General features: G+C 45.5%; 1 protein-coding gene across 2 annotated transcripts; it reads left to right on the top strand.

Annotated features, from left to right (window-relative positions):
* Positions 1–1,009: 1,009 nt before the first annotated feature.
* Positions 1,010–21,261, top strand: TCP11 (t-complex 11). Of its 2 annotated transcripts, XM_054568708.1 has the most exons (9): positions 1,010–1,157; positions 3,861–3,957; positions 10,763–10,883; positions 14,956–15,176; positions 18,459–18,595; positions 18,865–19,082; positions 19,177–19,358; positions 20,105–20,268; positions 21,004–21,261. In XM_054568708.1, exons 1-9 carry the CDS (start codon positions 1,034–1,036, stop codon positions 21,234–21,236), a joined length of 1,497 nt encoding a protein of 498 aa, XP_054424683.1. In that variant the 5' UTR covers positions 1,010–1,033; the 3' UTR covers positions 21,237–21,261. The 2 variants fall into 2 exon arrangements, with proteins under 2 accessions (XP_054424683.1, XP_054424684.1); XM_054568709.1 differs by lacking the exons at positions 1,010–1,157; positions 3,861–3,957 and having other exon boundaries at positions 10,788–10,883; positions 14,986–15,176.
* The last annotated feature ends 321 nt before the right edge of the window (positions 21,262–21,582 follow it).

Raw genomic sequence — 21,582 nt, 5'->3', positions numbered from 1 at the left:
ACATCGCTCCAGGGGCAACAGAGCAGAGCGGGACCAGGAAGGGCCGTTGTCCTGGGGCCAATGAGCTGGGGCCCGGGCCAATGAGCCGGGGCCCAGCCCCAGGTCGCAGATGTGCCCCAGGCCAGGAATGCAGTAGGAAGAGCCTGCCAGCCCGCAGGCACCCGCTGACCAGCACAGGGCTCTCATTTTGTCCACACCTGTAGAACGGGAGGGAGCACGTTGATTCTGTCACAGTGAGCGTGGGACATGCCGGTGTGCTTCTGCGCATCTAGACCTAGAGGAAAGGCTGAGGAGAAACAAAATAAAGCGCCCCTTCCCTTCCTAAGTAGTTCCAGGTGATTTTTGTCGTGACGACTAGGAGATGTCACACAGGGACAGCCTCAGCAATCGTGCAACCAAAGGGCTGGGAGACTTCGTGCAGACGAGGGTGGCGGGTGGCAAGGCCGGCATGTGATCCCACCCTGTTGCCCTGGGAGACGGGCTGTGGTTTGTTTTCAAGTCCGGGACTTGCCACCCAGGACTCCTGGCGTTGCGGGAGGGGGTGCGCGCAGGGTTGGCTTGGTCGCTGGCGCGCCGCGCAGCAGCCCTGCCCGGCCGCACGCCCCCGCCGCCCGCGCGGTGGTTCGGCCCGAGCCTCGGGCCGCGCGGCCGCGGAGCCTGCTCCAGGGGTAGGCTGCGGGTGACGGGGGAGGCGGTGAGGAGTCCTGGCCCCCGGGGCTCCCCTTGACGGAGCCGGGCGGGCTGAGGAGGTCGTCTCGGGTGAGGAGGTCGCCTGGCGGTCCGGGGAGGGCCCTGCCCAGCGCGCCCTCCCTGCGCCTGGGCCCTCTGGCCTGTTTCCCCTTCGGCCTCCAACGCTCGACCCCTCGCGGATCCCCCGTCCCTCCTCCTCTAGGCTCCTTTGCCCCACTCTGTCCCCCGAGAGACCTCTGAAGCAATGGGCCGGGCCTCAGACGCCCTCGGGCAGTTGGAGAGCCCCTGCCCCGCCGCCGCCAACGGCGCGCCGCTTCTCCCGCACCCAGGTTCCATCAGCAAAATGCAGGACGTCGAAGACAACGTGCCCCTGGAGGATCCTGCCGTTGCAGAGAGCCGCTCCTGTAAGCCCAGAACACCAGAACGGAACCAAAAGGGCAAGAGCATCCCCGAGGCTTCAACCCCTCGTAGGTCCTGTCCTGGGGGCGCCGTCGCCCCTCGGGGGTGCTTAGTGTGGGTCAGGTCGGAAGAAGCCCTTTAAGTAAAGGTCGGCAGCCGCCACGGCCCCAGAGTACTCTGGTCATCCTTCCTCTCTTTTGACTTGCCTTCTCCCCGCAACCCCAATCTATAGTCCTATTGACCACAAGGTCCTCGCAGAGTTTTCGGTCCTGGAGCAAGAAGTGACTTGAGCATGATTACTTGAATCTGGTAAGGTTTGAGCCTGTGTCAGTTCAAAGCCATCTTTGTTATTCTTGTATTCTCAATTTGTAGGTGGAAAATGGCAGAGACTTGGGGTAGTTTTTAAAGAACCCAAGTGATTCCTTACGGGAATTGTTCTGTCGGTGCTTCCTTGTCTCAAGAGTAATACTGCTCAGAGCTCATATTCTTCTCTAAATACTATAGATGTTATCTTTTATGTTCCTATTGGAGCACACGTCACTTGGATTGGTTTAATCTCACTGGAATTCATCCTGCATTTCTCTTATAACCTCCAGAGAGTTCAACTAGTCATCAATCCGAAGACCTGTCCACATCCCACAACATAAGTTAAATTCTTGAAGACTGAAATAAAAATTACTTCAAGGCCCTGCTGTTGAATTGCGTTTGTTTCTCTTGTAGCCACCTGGGGTCGCTGCTGGTTAACAGACTGGCACTAATGCGGCAAATTGGGTGCTTGGAAAGCTCCGTTGAAGTAACATTCAGTAGATATGAACCTGTTACGGTGCTATGGGGAGGAAGTCCCCCCCCCCTTTTTCTTTTTTAATACAATTCAACTAATTTAAGTTCTTGAGGTGGCTATTTAAATGAATCCATAGACAAAATAACTCATTAAAATGAATAAGTGAACTCTTTTTAAAAATAAATTTGAAATTTTATGTACTAGGTTGATTTGGTAAGTTACTAAATTATTTTGAAAATTTCTTTGTTCTTGGAATCTGAATTTTTAAAATCTACACTAGTGCATTTTACCTCTAGTTTCTCTTTGAGCCTTCCTCTTTCCTGTATTTTGCAGCTGTTGGAGTTCCATAGTGCTGTGGTGAGCAAGAACAATCTTGTCAAAGGAGGCTATGACCTTCGATTTGTTGTAGTTGGAAAGTGTTTCTGTGTATATTTCCCTCAGTCCTTCAATAAACTGTTAGAGCTTGACTTCTGAAGATTTTCTCTTAGTTCTCACTTTGAATTAGTGAATTAGTGGTAAGTCTATTTACGTATTTGACTTGTGTTTGCCATTTTGGCTGGAACTAAAGCCTTCAGAGAGGTCTCATATAATAAAGGGAACTTCAACTATCCACCTACAGTTCAATTCTCCTGTATGATTACCTGAGCAGGGACTTTGGTCAATTCTGCCATCATCTTCTTTCTCTCAATTTTTTCTTTTGAAATATTTTAAATCTGTCGAAAAGTCAAGAAGAAAATACAGTGAATGCTCACATTGTAAACATTTCCTCCACATTGCATGTGCTCTCTCTCTACATGTATATTTTTTCTCTTACGGAAAATAAGAGACATGAACCTCTAAAAATTTCATCATGTATCTTCTAAGAACAAAGGCATTCTCTTGTGTAACCTTTTGTCTACAATAACTTTTTCCTTTTTACATCATTAAATCTTTTTACTAATGGAAAACTTAAACATTTGCAGAAGTATAGGGGCTAGTATAATGAATGAACCCCCATTTACTCACAACCCAGCTTCAACAATTGTCAAGTCATGTCCAATCTTAGTTCATTTGTATCCCCTCCACATCCTGGAGCCAAATGATTTTCTGTGAACAAATTATGAAGCTTCATTGAAAGAGTGAAAAATTATGATTTATTGTGTGCAGCTTTGTTTTATATGCTAAGGGCAGATAACTACCCTATCTGCCTCTTAGAAAAGAATGCTGTCAGCTGGGTCTTTGCTGAGAACTTAGAGCATGGTTCCCAAATACTAGGGCAACAATTCTTAGCAATATTTGGTACAATGAAATAAAGATACTATGATAAGCTTTTCCTAAAGTTGAAGTGATTGCATTTAAAGGCCTAATGTTTATTCTGACTGTTCCCTTTCTACTCTTTTGGAAGTTACACTGTCCTTTCTTTAATTAAATGATGGTTTTGGTGGTGGTACAGTGGATTTTTTTTTTATTTGCTTATTTTTTTGTTTCCTTGTGCATACACAACCAAACAAAAAGTTGGCAAGTGGTTGTCAAAATCTTTGTGGATATTTTATTAGTCCGTGAAACCTCAAAACATGGGCACTACTGCTTTAGAAGACCAAGTGACATTGGCACCATTCAGTGCCATCTGTGTGGAGAACTGAACTTTATCAAAGGGAGAAAAACAATGTGAAATCGTAATACGTGTTTATCATAATGTTTATTTTTGCAAATAGTTTCTTTGCTACTTAAATTACTATTTTACTTTGTAAGAGAAAGGTTTTAATCAGTTTCACTTTCTGTTTTTCTTTTAAATAACTTTTTTTGTCCTCCCTCTCTCCCATGCCACACTACGCTGAGAGGCATAGTCATGGGGCCTAGTGTTCAGAAAACATAAATGACTAGAATGGTGGAATGGGTTCGTGTACAAATCCAAATTTGGGACCTACTGAGGGAAATGAATCTCTGCATAAACTAGAAATTCAGACGTGGGCAGGTTCGCTCTTGTCCACCATGTGTTCTTTTGTCACAGGTCTGACAGATACAGGTAACGATGTTTCCAAGCTGAGCAACGAGATTGGGATGAACCATGATTTCCACAAGGAAGAGAAGGTTTTACCTCCAAGCAGGTGCAGGCTCTTCAGATTTTCTCATTTTATTAATCCTGGCATAGGTATTTAGCACTAATGGCTTCTGAGCAGACTTGAAGAATTTTTATTTAATAATACAATCACTTGTTCAAATATAAGCCTTTACAGGTCTCATCAATTCCAACAGAAGAGTAATCAGTGATAATTATTAGTATCAGAGGGTCAAGAAGCCACTTCTCTTTAACCAACGAGTAAACCAAAGCAATTGTTGTTGGAATACTCACTTTGGGTATAATATAAACGGGGTGGCGTTCAGATCTTCTTTGACAGATATGGAGGATGTAGCCTGGAGCAGTTATCAATTTCTGCTTAACAAATTACTCCAAAACTTAACAGGTAAAACAGTGTTTATTATCTCCCGGTTTCTGTGGGCCAGGAGTACGGGCACGGTTAACCGTATCTCTGGCCCAAGGTCTCTATGAGGTTGCAGTCAACGTGTTGACTGTTGTCCAGAGAGCCCCACACGTGCTGGCCACAGGGACCTCCCCCGGGGCAGCTCTCATGAAGAGAGTGGGAGGTGAGAGTGAGAGTCGCTGCCCAGGACAGAAACCACAGTCTTTGTTGCCTAATCTCGGAAGTGATATCCCCATATCCTGTGCCCCTGCCACATTCTAGTGCGTAACAGGGGGTCACTAAGCACAGCCCACACTCCAGGGAAAGGGATTACACCAGGTTGTGACTATCAGGAAATACAGATCTTTGGGGTCAGTGTATTGGCTGCCTGCACACAGTTCCCATCAGTTAAGTTACTCTTCTGAGGGATCACAGATTAGAAGGCACAGATAAAAAGATTAATTTTCTAATAGTGACATTTTTGGCTCTTTTTTTTTCTGGCTTCATAATATGAATTATGATCAGAATGCTGTTGATAATACTCCTCCACCCCATCAAGCTTTATTTTGATTTTTCTTAGTTCTATTGACATTGCAATAAATAAGGACCATTCAGTAAGTGTGAATTGAATGGCTCTGCTGCATATTGGCAGTGAAGTGGGTAAGTTCACTCTCAGCTGTTACATTTTAAAACCGTTCTAATTTTCTGCCAACAGCCAGGTAAATAATGACAGCTTGTGGTTGGTCAGCTTCCTTAAATGCTTTTGTTATTTCCCAGCCTCAGGGCGTCTGTTACTAAAGTGCCAGTCTCTGCCCCAGGGTGCTGCCCTGGTCTCCAGGCTCTGATTTGTCCGACTAGTGCCAACAGGTGTCCTTGTCATACACAGCTTCTCCGGGGCAGGTTTTCACCCCAGTCCAGATCTCCCAGCACCTCTGTCGCTGCTTAGAAGTGTTCATTGCTGGCAGGAGAGCGAAAAATGGAACAGGGAGAGCGGAAGGCTGCTAAAGGGGTAGGGGTGGCGGGGAGGGAGGGACATAGGTGGAGGAAATGAGGGGAACGTGAAGCAAGGAGCCGGTTTTCAAGTAAAGTGATACAAAAATGTATCTCAGGAAAAAAGACTGAAATGGAGTTGAGTACTCATTATTGGTAATTGGCTTTACTTTGGGCTCATTAGATGCTGTTACAGTTGTAAGTTCCTAAGGGAAATCCCATGTTTGGGCATATCATTCATCAGGGATTTATTGCATCCTTACTATGTGGCAGGCAAAAGGCTGAGTGATGGGGCTAAATATAGTTATGGCTACAGCTATAGATAAGCAAGGCACTGGCTTTGCTGTCAAGGAACTTTCATAGGGAAGACAGCTGAATAACAGAAAGTGATAAATTGTGTGTGTAGAGTTTCCTGACAGTGATCAACTGCCTAAGGAGGGTCAGACATTTGCCCATGGAGGAAGATTTCGCCTGTGAAGACTTGAGTTGAGTCTTAGAGGATGAATAGGTGCTTTCCAGGTGCTGTAGGTGGGAAAAGTGCTCCAGGCAGAGGAAACAACGTGCTGGAGGCGCAGCTGTGTTCTTTGCCAGGATTAGGCATGATTGTGCACAAGGTGTTACTTGGTAGGAGGAGATAAATTGGAAAGGGAGGCAGAGCAATACCAGAAAGGGTCATCCAGTATAAGCCATTTATGCTGCTGGTGATGGGAAGTCCTTAAAGGACTTTAAATGAGCATGATGACATAGTGATCAGAATTACATCTGAGAAAACTCACTGGTTTTAGAGTGAATTGTTGGAGAACAGATTAAAAAGAGACAAGACTGAAGGCAGGGGGACCAGTTAATAGACAATAGTCCAGGTAAGAGATCATGGTAGGAGGGGATGAATTCCAGAGACATTTAAGCAAAATTTATGGAACTTGGAGATGGAGTGAATAAATAGGATGAAGAGAAAAGAATTAAGAACAATCCCAGGACACACTAGACCACGAGACAGATTAGAGTTGATTATCTCTGATGACTGAGATTTGTGTGTAGGGATGGGAACTTATACTTGTTTTATTTGTCTTTGTATTGCTTTTTTCTTTTTCATATATATATATAAAATTGATTATGCTATTACAGTTGTCCCATTTTTTTTTCTTGCCTTTATTCCCCTCTGCCCTGCATTTCCCCTCCCACCAGCATTTCCCCTGCCCTAGTTGATGTCCATTGGTCGTACATACAAGTTTTTTGGCTTCTCCATCTCCTATACTATTCTGAATCTCCCCCTGCCTATCTTGTACCTACCATTTATGCTTCTTATTCCCTGTACCTTTCCTCCGATTCTCCCTTCTTCCCCTCCTCTCTGATCTCCATTTCCATGATTCTCTTCCTGTTCTAGTTGTTTGCTTAGTTTGTTTTTGGTTTTGTTTTTTTTTAAGGTTCAGTTATTGATAGTTGTGAGTTTGTTGTCATTTTACTGTTTATAGTTTTCAGTATTCTTTTTCTTAGGTAAGTCCCTTTAACATTTCATGTAGTAAGTGCTTGGTGTGATGAACTCTTTTGACTTGACCTTATCTGGGAAGCACTTTATCTGCCCCTTCATTCTAAATGATAGCTTTGCTGGAGAGAGTAATCTTGAAATTAAATCCTTGCCTTTCATGACTTTGAATACTTCTTGCCAGCCCCTTCTTGCCTGCAAGGTTGCTTTTGAGAAATCAGCTGACAGTCTTATGGGATTTCCTTTGCAGGTAACTGTCTCCTTTTCTCTTGCTGCTTTTAAGATTCTCTCTTTATCTTTAATCTTGGGCAATGTAATTATCATGTGCCTTGGTGTGTGCTTCCCTGGGTTCATCATCTTTGGGACTCTCTGAGCTTCCTGGACTCCTGGAAGTCTCTTTCCTTGGCCAGATTGGGGAAGTTCATTATTTTTTCAAATAAGTTTTCAATTTCTTGCTCTTCCTCTTCTTCTTCTGGCACCCCTATGATTAAGATATTGGACCATTTAAAGTTGTCCCAGAGGTTCCTAAGCCTCTCCTAATTGTTTTTGTTTGTTTGTTGTTAAAGATATTTATTTATTTATTTAGTATTTATTTTTTAGAGAGAGGGGATGGAAGGAAGAAAGGGAGAGAGAAACATCAATGTGTGGTTGCCTCTCATGTGCCCCCTACTGGGGACCTGGCCTGCAACTGAGGCATGTGCCCTAACTGGGAATCGAACCGGAGACCCTTGGGTTCACAGGCCAGGACTCAATTCACTGAGCCACAACAGCTAGGGCTCTCCTCATTTTTTTCAATTCGTGTTTATTCATTCTGTTCTGGGTGAACGTTGATCTCTTCCTTCTGCTCCAAATGGTTGATTTGAGTCCCAGTTTCCTTCCCTTTACTGTTGGTTCCCTGTGTATTTTCCTTTATTTCACTTTGCAAAGCCTTCATTTTTTCCTCCATTTTGAGACCATATTCCATCATTTCTGTGAGCATCCTGATTATTAGTGTTTTGAACTGTGCATCTGACAGGTTGTCTATCTCTTCATTGCTTAGTTCTATTTTTGGAGCTTTGATCTGTTCTTTCATTAGGGCCATCTTTCTTTGTCTCGGCCTGCCTGTTACATTGGAAGGGGCAGAGCCTTAGATATTCGCTGGGGCAGGGTGACCCTCTCGGCTGCATTGTAGCACTGTATGTGGGGGAGGGGTCCAACAGGGAGCAATCCCCCTTCCCTGGCCCTTGGCTGGCTTTCAGCCACTTCACCCACAACCCACAAGCAAATTGGGCCCTTCTGGTGCTGATTTTTGGGTGGGTGGTTTTGTGCATGCTCTAGGACCTCGCGGGTCTCTCCAATGAACTCTTCTGTGAGGCTGGGAGTTTCTCCCGCAGCTGCATCCCCCACAGTTTTTTACAGCCAGAGGTTTGGACGCTTTATTTTACTCTGCTGGAACCCTGGGTTGTGTGGTCTGTCTCGCTCCCCAGATGTTCCTCCCAGTTTATCTGCTCACAAATGTGGGACCTCCCAGTCCACCAGAATCACCTGCCTGGTCCTCCAGCCACCTCCTTGATGTACATCTGTTCTGCCCACTCCTACTGATCTGGATGAATGTTTGTTTTTTAACTCCTTGCTTGTTGGACTTCCATACAGTTTGATTATCTGGCAGTTCTGGTTATTTGTTGTTTTTAAATTTGTTGTTGTCCTTCTTCTGGTTGTGTGAGGAGGCAAAGTGTATCTACCTATACCTCCATCTTGGCCAGAAGTCCCAGATCACTTTTTTCTTTTTACAAGGAGCATGCATTACTACTGTGGTTTTTAAAAGGGGGATGTTTAATTCAAGACAACCAATACCTATTTGGAAATGATTTGATATAACCTCAGAATTTTCAAATAGTTCTTTCTCTTATTATTCTAACCCTGTCGGACAAGACATCATTAAAGTAAACATTCAGAGGAAAATTGATTCCTGTAATTTCTTTTTTTTTTGAGTTAATAGACAATTTTTTTAGAGTAGTTTTAATTCCAGAAAAATGACTAGAAAGTAAGGAGAATTCCCATATACTCCCCTATAATTTACATCTTGTATTAGTGTGGTGCATTTATTACAATTGATGATCCAATATTAACACATTATTATTAACTCAAGTCCATAGTTTACGATGGGGTCCACTTTTTGTATTGTATATACTATGGGTTTTGAAAATATACAATGACATATATTCACCATTACTGTATCATACATACTAATTTCACTGCCCTAAAAGTCCACTGTGCTCTGCCTGTTCATGCCTCCCTTTCTCTCCATCAGATCCTTGGCAACCAGTGACCTTTCTTACTTTCTCCGTAGGTTTCCAGAATGTCCTATATTTGCACTCATACAGTATGTAGCCTTTTCAGATGGACTTCTTTCACTTGGCAATATGCTTTTAAGGTCCTTCTGTGTCTTTGGGGGTCTTGATAGTGCATTCCTCTTCAGCACTTAATATTCCATTTATCCACTCACCTACAGAGTGACATCTTGTTTGCTTCCAAGTTTTCGCAATTATGAATAAAGCACTATAAACCTACATTTGCAGGTTTTTGTGTGGACATAGTTTTCAACTCACTTGAGTAAATACCACGGAGCATGATTCCTGGATTGTATGGTAAGAGTATATTCAGTTTTGTAAGAAACTGCCAAACTGTCTTCCAGAGTGGCTACACAATTTTGCATTTTCACCAGCAATGAATGAGAGTTCCCATTGCTCCACATCCTGCCTAGCATTTGGTGTTGTCAGTGTTGTGGATTTTGCACTTTCTGATAGGTGTGTACTGGTATCTCATCTTTATTTTAATTTGCATTTCCCTAATGACATGTTGTTGAACATTTTTTCATATGCTTATTTGCCATCTGTATATCTTCTCTGGTGAGGTGTCTGTCAGATCTTTTCCCATTTTAAAATTGGGTTGTTTGTTTTCCTATTGTTGAGTTTTAAGAGTTCTTTGTGTAATTTGGATAACAGTCCCTTATTAGGTGTGTTTTTAGGACAGGTTGTCTGTGGCTTGTCTTTTAATTCTCTTAACAGTGTCTCTCACAAAGCAGACATTTTTAATTTTAAGGAAGTGCAACTTACCAATATTTTCTTTCTTGGATCTCCCTTTTGGTGTTCCCTCTAAAAGTCATTGCAAAGCCCAAGGTCGCCTTGAGTTTCTCCCAGTTTTCTTCTAGGAGTCTTATAATTTTCCATTTTCCATTTAGGTCTATGATCCATTTGTGGAAGGTGGAAGGTCTCTGTCTAGATTTATATTTTTGCATGTGGATGTCCAGTTGCTCTAGCACCATTTGATGAAAAGACTGTCGTTTCTAAACTGAATTGCCTTTGCTTCTATTTTTTTCTTAAGGGGAAAAAAAAAGGCCAATCTTTCTGGCTTCCACAACTGGCTACATGGTAATGCCACTGAGACTGGGAATGTAGGAGGAACAAGTCTGAAGGAAGAAGATAGTGAGTTCAGTTTAGATCTGCCTATTTGGAGTTAGGTTTATCAAAGAAGGAAGTATCTGTGGGTATTTAGGGTTATCAAAGAAGGAGAATCTTTCCCTAGATTTTTAGGACCAGAAGAAGCTGAAAGATCATTTAGTTCATTGCTATATGTATGCCCAAATAGGACCTAAGTCACGTATTAGCTTGGCTAGGTGCAAAGTCAGTGCTAAAGCTCAACATGACCTCTGTTCAGGGCTCTTTCTGTTGCAGAGGGAGGGCTGTTCTGGGACTACGAGGAGCCCTTCTGAGAGGTTTTTGATGCTCTTAGCGTCCAAGTCTAACTAACCCCAGCTTGCTCAACTCTGGTGCAGTCCAAACATAGTTCTTGGCCTTTCCCTGTCTGTATAATGGTCTTTTATCATATCAAATGATAAAAGCCTACCATAAGCCTACTGTTCGTGTAGGCTTAGGACATAATGACCTAATGGTAGTTTTTGGATACAGAAAGTGATTTGTCTATTTAACTCTCTTACAGTGTGGAAGGCAAAATCAAGGAAACAATGCATAATGCCTTTTGGGATCATCTTAAAGAGCAGTTGTCAGCTACTCCCCCCGACTACAGTTGTGCTCTTGAACTTTTGAAAGAAATTAAAGAGGTGAGTGACCAACCTTCCATGTAGAGGTATAAGGTTCCTAGACATTCCCGGCTCATTTGAGTGAGTGGGTAGCAAACTCTAACTGAGCATGGTCCATGAATCAGTCAGAATCTAATCTGTAGACAGAAATCACACAGCAGTTTCAACACGGAATTTTTTAAAAATATTGTATTTATTTATTTGTTTTCAGAGAGAGGGGAAGGGAGGGAAAACATTGATGTGAGAGAGAAACATCGATTGGTTGCCTCTCACATACCCCAGCTGGAGGCCTGGCCCGCAACCCAGGCATGTGCCCTTATGGGGAATTGACCCGGCGACCTTTCGGTTTGTGGGACTGCACCCAGCCCACTGAGCCGCACCAGTCAGGGCCAACAAGGAAGTTTAAATATAAAAATTGTTATAACAGGGAATTGGAGAAATGACAGCTCTGGGCTAGTAAGAAGCAAAGAGAACTCTTGAAGAATACCTGAATAGCAGCTATAAGGAGAATCCCCCATACCTCTAGGCTGACATAGGGTTCTGTTTGGAGGATTTGAGAGGGCACAGCTGTGCGGGGAAGCTGCGGGTCTGTGTGTGCCGCTGACCATTGTGCCCTGCAGGAGCCCAGCCCTGGGAGACCCCACTCAGGCCGTAGGAGCCGGTTGCTGTCAAAGCCATGCATCCTGCAGGAGCCTGGCGAGTGAACATTCTAGAACCAGAGAGAAAGGCTCTTGGCTTTTGCAATGTCTTTCTAGTATGCGTGGGCTCTCCCTAAGGTGACTGCCCCACCCCCAGCCCATGTCCTTAGATAATCTTCTCTCCTTCAGTTTGTCTGAGATCTAGAACTTGTCTCTAACCAATAGAATACGGCGAACGTGTTGGGATGTCACATTTCATTATGTAAGACTCTGTCGTAGGAGACTGGAGATTCTCCTGCTGGCCTTGAAGAAGCAAACAGGTAAATTGTCAACTGCCTATGGAGAGGGCCACATGGCCAGAAAATGCAGGTGGCCTCTAGGACCAATAGCCAGTAAGAAGTTGGACCCCTTAAGTACGCAGCTGTAAAGAAATGAGTTCAGCCAACAATTTGAAGGAGATTGGTAACAGATCCTTCTCCAGTGAAGCTCCCAAATGAGAATGCAGCCTGGCGACACCTTATCACAGCCTGGGAGACGCTGAGCAAAGGACCCAGTTCATCTCTGCCTGGATTCCTGACCCACAGAAGCTGTGAGATAACAAATGTATATGCTTTCTTAAGCCTTTAAGTTTATGGTAATTTGTTATGCTACACAAAAACTAGTTAATAGTGACCTATACAGATGAAGCTTAAAATTCACCATTTGGTAAAGGAAAAATACTTAAAGGACTTCATTTTTTTCAGAGCAGAGAAAATAAGAATGGATTTGGACCTGAGAGACAGTAAATTGATAAATATAACCTTTCACTCCTTTGGCTACTCAGCTTCCATATGGACACTTCTACACACATCTGAATTCCTGAATCATCTGATCTTTCGGCTGGGTAGGTCAGAAAACACCTTGTTCCTCTTGGGAAGCTCAGGCCACATGGTCACCTGATGTCCTTTGTTAAAGTGTAACTTTCTTCTAAGGCCTAGAAGCAAGCCAGGAATTGTTTCTCAAAAAGCAAATAGTTATCTGCAGAAGAGGGCATAGATTTGCTCCCAAATCCTAGAACTCTGTGCTGTGCCGCTTCTATTGGTGCTTGCCAGAGGCTCTGAGTGTAATTTCTTGCCATGGACACTTCAAGTATCATGAACCTGCAGGACCATAAGGCCCAAATGGTACAGTGGCTTGTGTGGCAGCCGGAACTTGCTGTAGAGCCTGCTCTGGCTCTGGTTCCCACTTGAAATTGGCAACCTATGAGCAAGTCTAAATGGGTGTCACATTAGAATGTCCAAAATTGTAGAGAATTTTTTATGAGCCTGAGTTTATTTGAGCTGAACCGATGACATTCCAGGAAGCAAGATCTCAAATGCTCCAGAGAAGGACAGTTTTGCAGTTTCTTTTATACATTTGAAACTAAGGAGGGAATATAAAGAAGATTCTAGTTACCAAGATCATGTGCTCACTCTGGCCAGGTGGCCTATTTGGTTAGTGTTGTCCCCAGACACTAAGGTTACAGGTTCAGTCCTGGTCAGGGCACATACAAGAATCAACCAATGAGCGTATGAATAACTGGAGCAACAAACTGATACCTGTCTGTCTGTCTGTCTCTCTTTCTTCCCCCACCTTTCTCTCTCTCTAAAAAAATCAATTAAAAAAAAAAAATCATGTGCTCCCTTGAGGGGCCTGAAAAAGAGGATTACTGTGGCATTTCAAAGGTGTGTTAACCTAGATACTCAAGAACAATGAACAGGACTTGCTTAAGGCAAAGATAAACCTTTTACTAAAGAAGTTATGTGCCTGGAGGTGACTACCACTGTGACCTGCCCAGCTAAGAATTTATGATCACTCTTATCAGATTGACTAGAGAGCCCATTTTTGTCCACGAAACTCTAATGGTGGTGCATGTTGCCTTGAAAACCCAAAAAGACCTACACATGCTGTGCCTCTTTTTTCGTGGTGGGTAGTCTGAGGTACAGCGACTTGTCATTCACCTTGGAGGGCACGGCTTTGACCAAGTCCAGACCACTGAAGCTCTACCAACTTCGCTGAAGTGATGGGCAGCTGAATTTTTGTGGGGATTATCCGCCGTCCTCCAGTTTGCACGTCTTCCTAAGGCATCTAAAATATGAAGTACTTGCTACTTGCTGCTCATCAGATACAATGGACATAGGGCATTTGAGTTCTAATATCACTCGTGATACCAATTTTGTATCAGCCAGGGTCCAATCAGGATGAAGAAACCGGCCAGTAATTTGACCAAAGAGCAGCTGTGTGCCCCAGGGGCTTGCACAGGGGAAGCACAGCGGAAAGGGGGTGTGGGGTGGGGAGGACCTCCTCCTCTTGCAGCCTCTCTTTAGCGCCCTCTACTGACAAAACTAACACAGTGCCAGCCAGCTGCACTTTCACAGGGAGGCACGGAAGGGCAAACTTGGAACTGAGAGGCTCTGAAGTGAAAATTGGCAAACTTTACCATTTAAATAGATTGTATGGAGCAACTTGCACTTTATTTGCTTAAGATGAAGCTAAACGGGTGGGATCTTGCTATGACAACACAATAGCCCATTCAACTAAACAAATGTTCATTTAACCCCATCCCTCGACCCTGCTCTGTTCTGTATGTTACAGAGGCACAGAGATGAAGAAGAGCGCCTTTTTTCTCCTTGCTCTTTGAAGTGAATCTCAAAAATGCCTGCCTTTCTAAAATGAAGAGTACCTCATCACCACGCGGTGGCGTGTATTTTTTATTTGTTGCATCTTGAGTTTCTTTTTACCACACTCCTTAATTTTGTTTATCTCTTTATCTCATTCTGCCTAAATATTATTATATTTAATATTTAATAGATACATATTATTGCCGTATTTGATTCCTTAAAGCCTTGATCTATTATTGGTCCCTTAACAAAGATAAATTAGTACCCTCTAGGAAATTTAGAGATCCAATGCCTTGATCTTTAAGACATGGGCTGGGATGTGTTTGACTAAAGAGGTTTCCATTAGGGAAAGTTTGGGGCTCTTAACAGAGTGTAGCCCCTATTAGGGTGGTCCGTGACGTGGGCTGTGAAAGAATTCACAAAAAAAAGTGCAGAGAGTAAAGATTTTTACTCCAAGAGGGGTCAGGCGCCTGGTGCAGAGAAATACACTAGCCGTGAGGGGTGGGGGCTTTCAGCTTTTTTATTAGGTGATTGGGGTGGTTGTAGAGGATGTGTCGGGGGTCATGTATAGGCTGCAGCTTGTTTCGATGTTACCTTCGGGTGCACAGTCGTTGTGGTCTGGCATGTCCTGTGTCATAAGTTCCCAGAGCCTCTGCGCCTTCAGAACATTTCTAGTAATTTTCTAGTCCTGAACACAGAGGTTCATAAAACAAGAGTCAGTCACGCTTTATGGGGTGCAGCTAGTTCTGGCAAACAGGGACTGAAAATGGGGCTTTTGTCCTATTAGCCCCTTCTTTGACTTTGTTTCCTGGGCAGATCTTGCTATCGCTGCTGTTACCTCGCCAGAACCGCCTGAGAAGTGAGATTGAAGAATCTCTGAACACGGACCTCCTCAAGCAGGAAGCAGAACATGGGGCCCTGAACGTCCTTCATCTCTCCAAGCACATTCTCAGCATGATGACTTTGCTGTGTGCTCCAGTTCGAGATGAAGCCGTGCAGAAACTAGACAACATTACAGACTCTGCTCAGCTACTGAGGTGTGAAACCTGACTACTGTCTCCCGGGACCTGCCGCCTCCTGTGGGCCTGACACTGAGGGCAGCCCCTGTCTTGGCCAGCTCGTCCCTGCTGAGACCTGACTAACTCTCTCTGGCCTGTTAGCTTTTCTTTTCCAAAGATGGCCTTGAGGGGCCCTCTGGTTTTCCTTAGATGGACCGGACCTCTGCATAATGTCCTACCGTAAAACATGAGCGTAACCTTTTCTTTCAAGTAGTTCAAATATTGCTTTCCCCAGTTTCCTGTCGCAGTTCACATAACATGAAGGGGCAGGGGCTTTCCCTATTTCATAGCTATAGAAACTAAGATCCAGGTCCAAAAGGTTAAAAAAAAAAGTGATTGGCCCAGAAATAGCATTAGAAATAGCATCCCCTATAATCCCACTTCCCAGAGACAACGGTTAGTGTGCTGGTGTGTGTTCTTCCACCGACTCCCTTTTTACAAGACAACAACCTGTTGTGGAAAGAGATTGGACTCAAAGGCTTCAGGGTCCAGAGACCTGAGGGGCGCTCCCGCTCGGCTCGGCTGTTCTCTCACCGTGGGCCTCAGGTCCTGGGTCACATGTCATCTTTTGTAGTTTAGGAGGCAGAATTTAGAAATGAGTTTTAAAGCCCCTCTAATTCTTTTTTTTTTATTATATTTTATTGATTATGTTATTACAGTTGTCCCAATGTTTCCTCCGTTTCCCCCCTCCACCCAGCACCCCCCACTCCCTCAGACAATCCCAACGCCATTGTTCATGTCCATGGGTCATGTGTGTAAGTTCTGTGGCTACTCCATTTCCTATGCTGTACTTTACACCCTCGAGGGTGTTCTGTAACTGTCCTTTTGTACTTCTTAATCCCTTCACCTCTTCACCTATTCTCCCCCACACCCACTTCCCATTTGGTAGCCATCAAAATTCTCCCCTTATCTATGATTCTGTCTCTGTTCTTGTTTGCTTAGTTTTTTAGATTCAATTGTTGATAGATATGTATTTTTTGCCATTTTATTGTTCATAGTTTTGATCTTCTTTTTCTTAGATAAATCCCTTTAACATTTCCTATAAAAATGGTTTGGTGATGATGAACTTCTTTTCTTTCTTGTGTGGGAAGCTCTTTATCTGCCCTTTGATTCTAAATCATAGCTTTGCTGGTAGAGCAGTCTTGGCTGTAGGTCCCTGCTTTTCATGACTTTGAATATTTCTTGTCAATCCCTTCTAGCCTACAAAGCTTCTTTTGAGGAATCAGCTGACAGTCTTATGGGAAATCTCCTGTAAGTAATTAACTTTTCGCTTCCTGCTTTTAAGGTTCTCTCTTTATCTCTAACCTTTGGCATTTTAATTATGACGTGTCTTGGAGTGGGCCTTTTTGCATCATACTTGGGACTCTCTGTGCTTCCTGGACTTGCATGTCTATTTCCTTCACCAAATTAAGAAAGTTTTTTATTATTTTTTCAAATAGATTTCCAATTTCTTACCCTTTCTCTTCTTCTGGCACCCCTATGATGCAAAAGTTGGAATGTTTAAGTTATCCCAGAGGCTGCTTACACTATTCTTGTTTTTTTGAATTCTTTCTTCTTCCAGTTGTTCTGATTGGTGGTTTTTTTGCTTCCTTATGTTCCAAATCATTGATCTGATTCTTGGCTTTCATTCACTCTACTATTGTTTCCCTGTAGATTGTGCTTTATTTCAATTACTATATCCTTCATTTCTGACGGGGTCTTTTTTATGCTGCTGAGGTCCTCTATGACTTCCTTGAGCATCTGTATAACCAGTGTTTTGAACTCTGCATCTGATAGATTGCTTATCTCCATTTTCCTTAGTTCTTTTTCTGGAGTTCTGATCTGTTCTTTCATTTGGGCCATGTTTCTTTGTCTCCTCAATTTGACAGCCTCCCTGTGTTTGTTTCTATGTATTAGGTAGAGCTGCTTTGACTCTGTCTTGGTAGCATGGCCCAATGTAGCAAGTGTCCTGTAGGGTCCAGTGGCACAGCCTCCCCTCTCACCCAAGCTGGGTACTTGAGGTGAGCCCTTTGTGTGGGCTGAGTACACCCTCCTCTTGTAGTTGAGGCTTGGTTGCTGTTGGCAGATCAATGGGAGGAATTTACCCGGGCCAGTCAGCTGCCAGGACTGGCTGTGAGAACTGATTACCAACCTCCACCCTCCATGGATGATCAGCTGTGCAGGGGCAGGGTGGTGGTGCTCCAGCATGGTCTGTAGCTGTCCACTGGGTGCGCTGGTCCTGAGGTTTCCCAGGTGGTGCAGGCCAAGGTCAGCCAGCCCCAACCCGCATTTAGCCTGAGGCCTCCCTGCCTGAGATATAAAGCAATCTGAGATGGCCGCTACTTGTGCTGGGCTTGGAGATTCCCAGGTGAGCCATGCTGTGAGTCTAGGCTGGCTGCTGCTCCTCGGGCTGGGCCTGCGGCCACTTAGCAAGGGTATGGGGGCTGGGGGCTCCCTGAGGCCAGCTGTTGTTTGTTTAAAAGGATTTAGGAGCTTGTGAAGCATGAGCCAACACCAGCCACCCATGGAAAAGCCACCGTTAACATCCGTAAGTTGGGTAGGATGGAGCCCAGGGCATCTCCAGGGCAGGGCAAACTGTGTTAGCCAAGTTGATGGAGTCTCAGATACAGCAGCTCAGATATGGCAGCTCTGCCTGCCAGCTCTGTGGCTCAGTAGGGGGAGGGTTCAGAAATGGGACAATGGCCTCTGCCTGCCTTTCTGCCTGGGAGAAAGCTCTGCCCAAGCTCTCACCTTGATGCCAGGCACTTCACTTCTCCCCGTATGCCACCGGTGCCTTTTAAGCTGCTACCCTGGTGCTGGAGCTCAGAGGGAGTGAGTCTGAGCAAGTCTGTGAGTAGGTTCTTTAAGAGGAACTGCTTTGGACTCCTGCAGTTGGGGACTTACCTTCCTGGCACTGGAACCCTGGGCTGGGAGGCCTGCAGTGGGACTGGGATTCCTTGCTCCCAAGATATCCCTCCTAAATTTTTATCCACCAGACGTGGATGTGGGTCCAGCCCCTTCTACCAGTCTGGATGGATGTGGTTTCTTTAATTCTGTAGTTGTCAGACTTCCATTCAGCTTGATTTCTGATGATTCTGAGTGATGGTTGTCTATAGTTTTGTTGTAATTTTGACATGGTTGTGCAAGGAGGTGAGCCGTGTTACCTAGGCCGCCGTCTTGATCCTCTAATTCTCCAATGCAGTGATTCAGTGGTTCCTGCTGGGGGAGCCCTCTCAGTGGATCCCCTTTCAGAGAATCAATGTTTTGTTTTCTCCGTGTCAGAGGGATCTTCCAGGTCCTGGGGCTGATGAAAAGGGACAGGATGAACTATACCATCCAAAGCCTTCAACCCCACCGGCAGGAACATTCCATTCAGTATGAACGGGCTAAATTCCAGGAACTCCTCAACAAGCAGCCGAGTATGTATATAACTTGAGGGCAGGCGTGGGAAGATATGACCTTGGGCCTGACATTTGTAATGATAGAGCATACTCTGCCTCCTTGTAGGAACAGAAAGTTTCTTCCTCAGTAGGGGGAGGGAGAAGGAACAGTTATCTAAAATAAAAAGACACCCTCATTCCCATAAGCATGTGTTTATGGACCAGGAGTATATTTCGGAAAGTGCCTTAGTCCCCAAGTGTCAGGGGTGCAGGCGCTGAAGCTGCTCCCTCACTCTGCCCTGTGCCAGGCCTCCTCGACCACACCACCAGGTGGCTGACCCGCGCGGCAGCAGACCTCACCACGCTGCCTCCAGCTTGCCCCGAAGCTCCTGACCCCTGCGGCGTGGCCTGCCCCTCTCCGAATGAGGCAGCCTGCAGCCCCGAGCCCCTCAGCCCCACAATGGTGCTGTCCCAGGGTTTCCTGAACCTTCTTCTCTGGGACCCTGACGATGAAGAGTTCCCTGAGGTAGGCCTGTGTGGGGCACTTCCTGAGGGCTTGTACGAGGTCTGTCCTCCGCAGGATCCTGCTCTCTGACCACCTGTCCCCTTGGTGTCCTTAGACGCTGCTGGCGGACAGAGCCCGGCTGCAGGAGCTGCAGTCCCAGCTGCTCCACCTGACCATTCTGGCCTCAGTCTTGCTGGTCACCAGTAGTTTCTCTGCCAGTGTTCTGTTTGGCTCCCCTCAGTTTGTGGATAAGCTGAAACGCAGAATCAAAGCCTTCATGGAGGAATTTAATTCCAGGTGAGCTGCGTATTCTTTTTCTTTAGAGATGACATGTGGTAAGAGGATAGGCAGATAAGGAATAATTGCTTATGTTCCACCATAGGCCACCGAAAGGCCCTTTGGAACCATCCACAAAGATTATTGGTGTCTTTCTATAAGTGGTCTTGAGGCTTATGACAAAGAAAAATAATATTTTCTTCCAAAAGAGTAGTGCGGAGGCTAGCTTGCTGCAAAATGACTTATCTTGTTGCTACAATGGAACCATTGTGTGGCTGAGCGGACGGCGATGGGCTGGCCTTGCGTGTACAGACTGGGGGCTGAGGGCATGAATGTCCGCTGTGTCGCAAGGCATCGCACCAGTAGAATCAGAAGGCCGGGTTTGTCACTCTCGTTGGTGAGAGTGGGACAAATGGCCATGGAAAATGTCCAAGAAAGTCTTAAACATGTATAGAGATACACACATGTAAATAAATTCCATGGGGCTAAAGAATATTGAGTTGATCCAAGGGCAGAGCCGAATGCGCGTCTGGAGTTGATGTCAATTTATCTTGTTTACTAAGAAGTAGTACATGGTGTTGTATGTAGAGAGCAGTCGATATCTTGAGGTGAACGTGAAGACACTGAGTCTGCCCATTGGGCTCTGCGGCTCCCAGGGGCTGGGTGTCTCCCTCACGTGGGCCCCGTGTCAGGCGTGGAGCTTCCCAGGCTCTGGGCCAGTGCCAGGGCCACCTGGTGCTACCAGCTTACTCTCCTTCATGGTCTAGGCCTGAGGAGGCCATGCTGACTGTGAGTGAACAGGTGTCTCAGGAAATCCATCAAAGCCTCAAGAACATGGGCCTTGCTGCTCTGAGCAGTGACAACACAGCATCTTTGATGGGACAGCTCCAGGACATTGCCCACAAAGAGAACTGTGTCCGCAATGTCATCGGTGAGTGTACACTGAGGGTGGGGGGAGGAGGACACCATGTGAGAGAGGTGGATTCCAACCCTGCAAGGCAGTTACCGAACCACTTAGCTATAGCAGGTATGGTCATTGGGCAAGTCACTGTGTAGGCTTTAGTTTTTCAATATGCTGGGTTGAAATATATCTCTTAGTTTAAAGAATGACTCTCTGGTTCTGAGGAAGATTTGCACCCAGAAGTCCCTGACATCTAGGTGTGGCACACTGTCCAACCAACCTCTCTGAGTCATCCCCAGCTTTCTGATTGCAGTCTGTGACATGTGACATTTACATGCTGCCAACAAGAAACTGATGCTGAGTTATACTGGAGGACATGTTCACATGGCAACGATTCCCCGCACCGTCCTGTGCTGAAATGGAGGCTGTGACCTTGGCCTTGCTCTTCACCTCAGCCTTCCAAAGGATCAGTTTAAGATCTTCCTGTCATATCAAATACTCAGTAGGATCTAACTGACGGATACTGAAGTAATCTTTTGAATAGTCAAAAATTTACTAGCCCACTAGTTTTCAATCTTTGCTTTGTTCTTAGGAGCTAGAGAGCAGCCCCCTTCCCCAAAAAATGAAACAAAGTTCCTCATGTCTAGCTAAGTGAGTAGGTTAGTGAGCATCTCAGTTAACTCAGAACCTGGGCGGGTGCAGGGCAGTGTTTCTCCCTGAAAGGCATCTGCTCTTTCCCTCCTCACTGTCTCTTCCTGCTTGCAGATCAGAGAATCCACCTGTTTCTCAAATGCTGTTTGGTTCTTGGTGTGCAACGCTCTCTGCTAGGCCTCCCTGGAGGCCTTACTCTCATTGAGGCAGAGCTGGCAGAACTGGGCCAAAAGTTTGTCAGCCTAACACACCACAACCAGCAGGTGTTTGGCCCTTACTACACGGAGATCCTGAAAACCCTCACCCCCTCAAGCCAGGCTCTGGAAGCAGAAGTGGAGTCTCCCTGAGAGCCCCAGCTCCAAGTCCCGGTACCTTGGACATCGGAGAGAAGCCCATCATTTTCCTGGGGTGACTTCACCAGTGACCAGCAAATCTCAAACCTCCCTCTCCTCCTGCAGCCAGTACCAGCGCTGTAGAGGCTAAGCGTGTAAACACCATCTGGCCCAAACTCACTCTCTAATAAACTTCCGAAAGCTAGCAAACCACTCTTCTTGTGCTGCAACCGTGGCCAGACCTGTGGCCAGACCCGCGCCCTCTGCCCCCAACTAGCTACGAAGCCAGCAGGCCCCCGTTTTTGCTCCACTGGTGATGCGCTCCCTCTGCACACAGAGCCGGGAAGCCAGGGCACCCAGG

This window comes from Pteronotus mesoamericanus, unplaced genomic scaffold (assembly GCF_021234165.1).
Source record: "Pteronotus mesoamericanus isolate MK-2021 breed Mesoamerican mustached bat unplaced genomic scaffold, CSHL_Meso_final contig_20, whole genome shotgun sequence".
In the NCBI taxonomy this organism is placed as follows: domain Eukaryota; kingdom Metazoa; phylum Chordata; class Mammalia; order Chiroptera; family Mormoopidae; genus Pteronotus; species Pteronotus mesoamericanus.
This window is presented reverse-complemented; position numbering and strand designations above follow the sequence as displayed.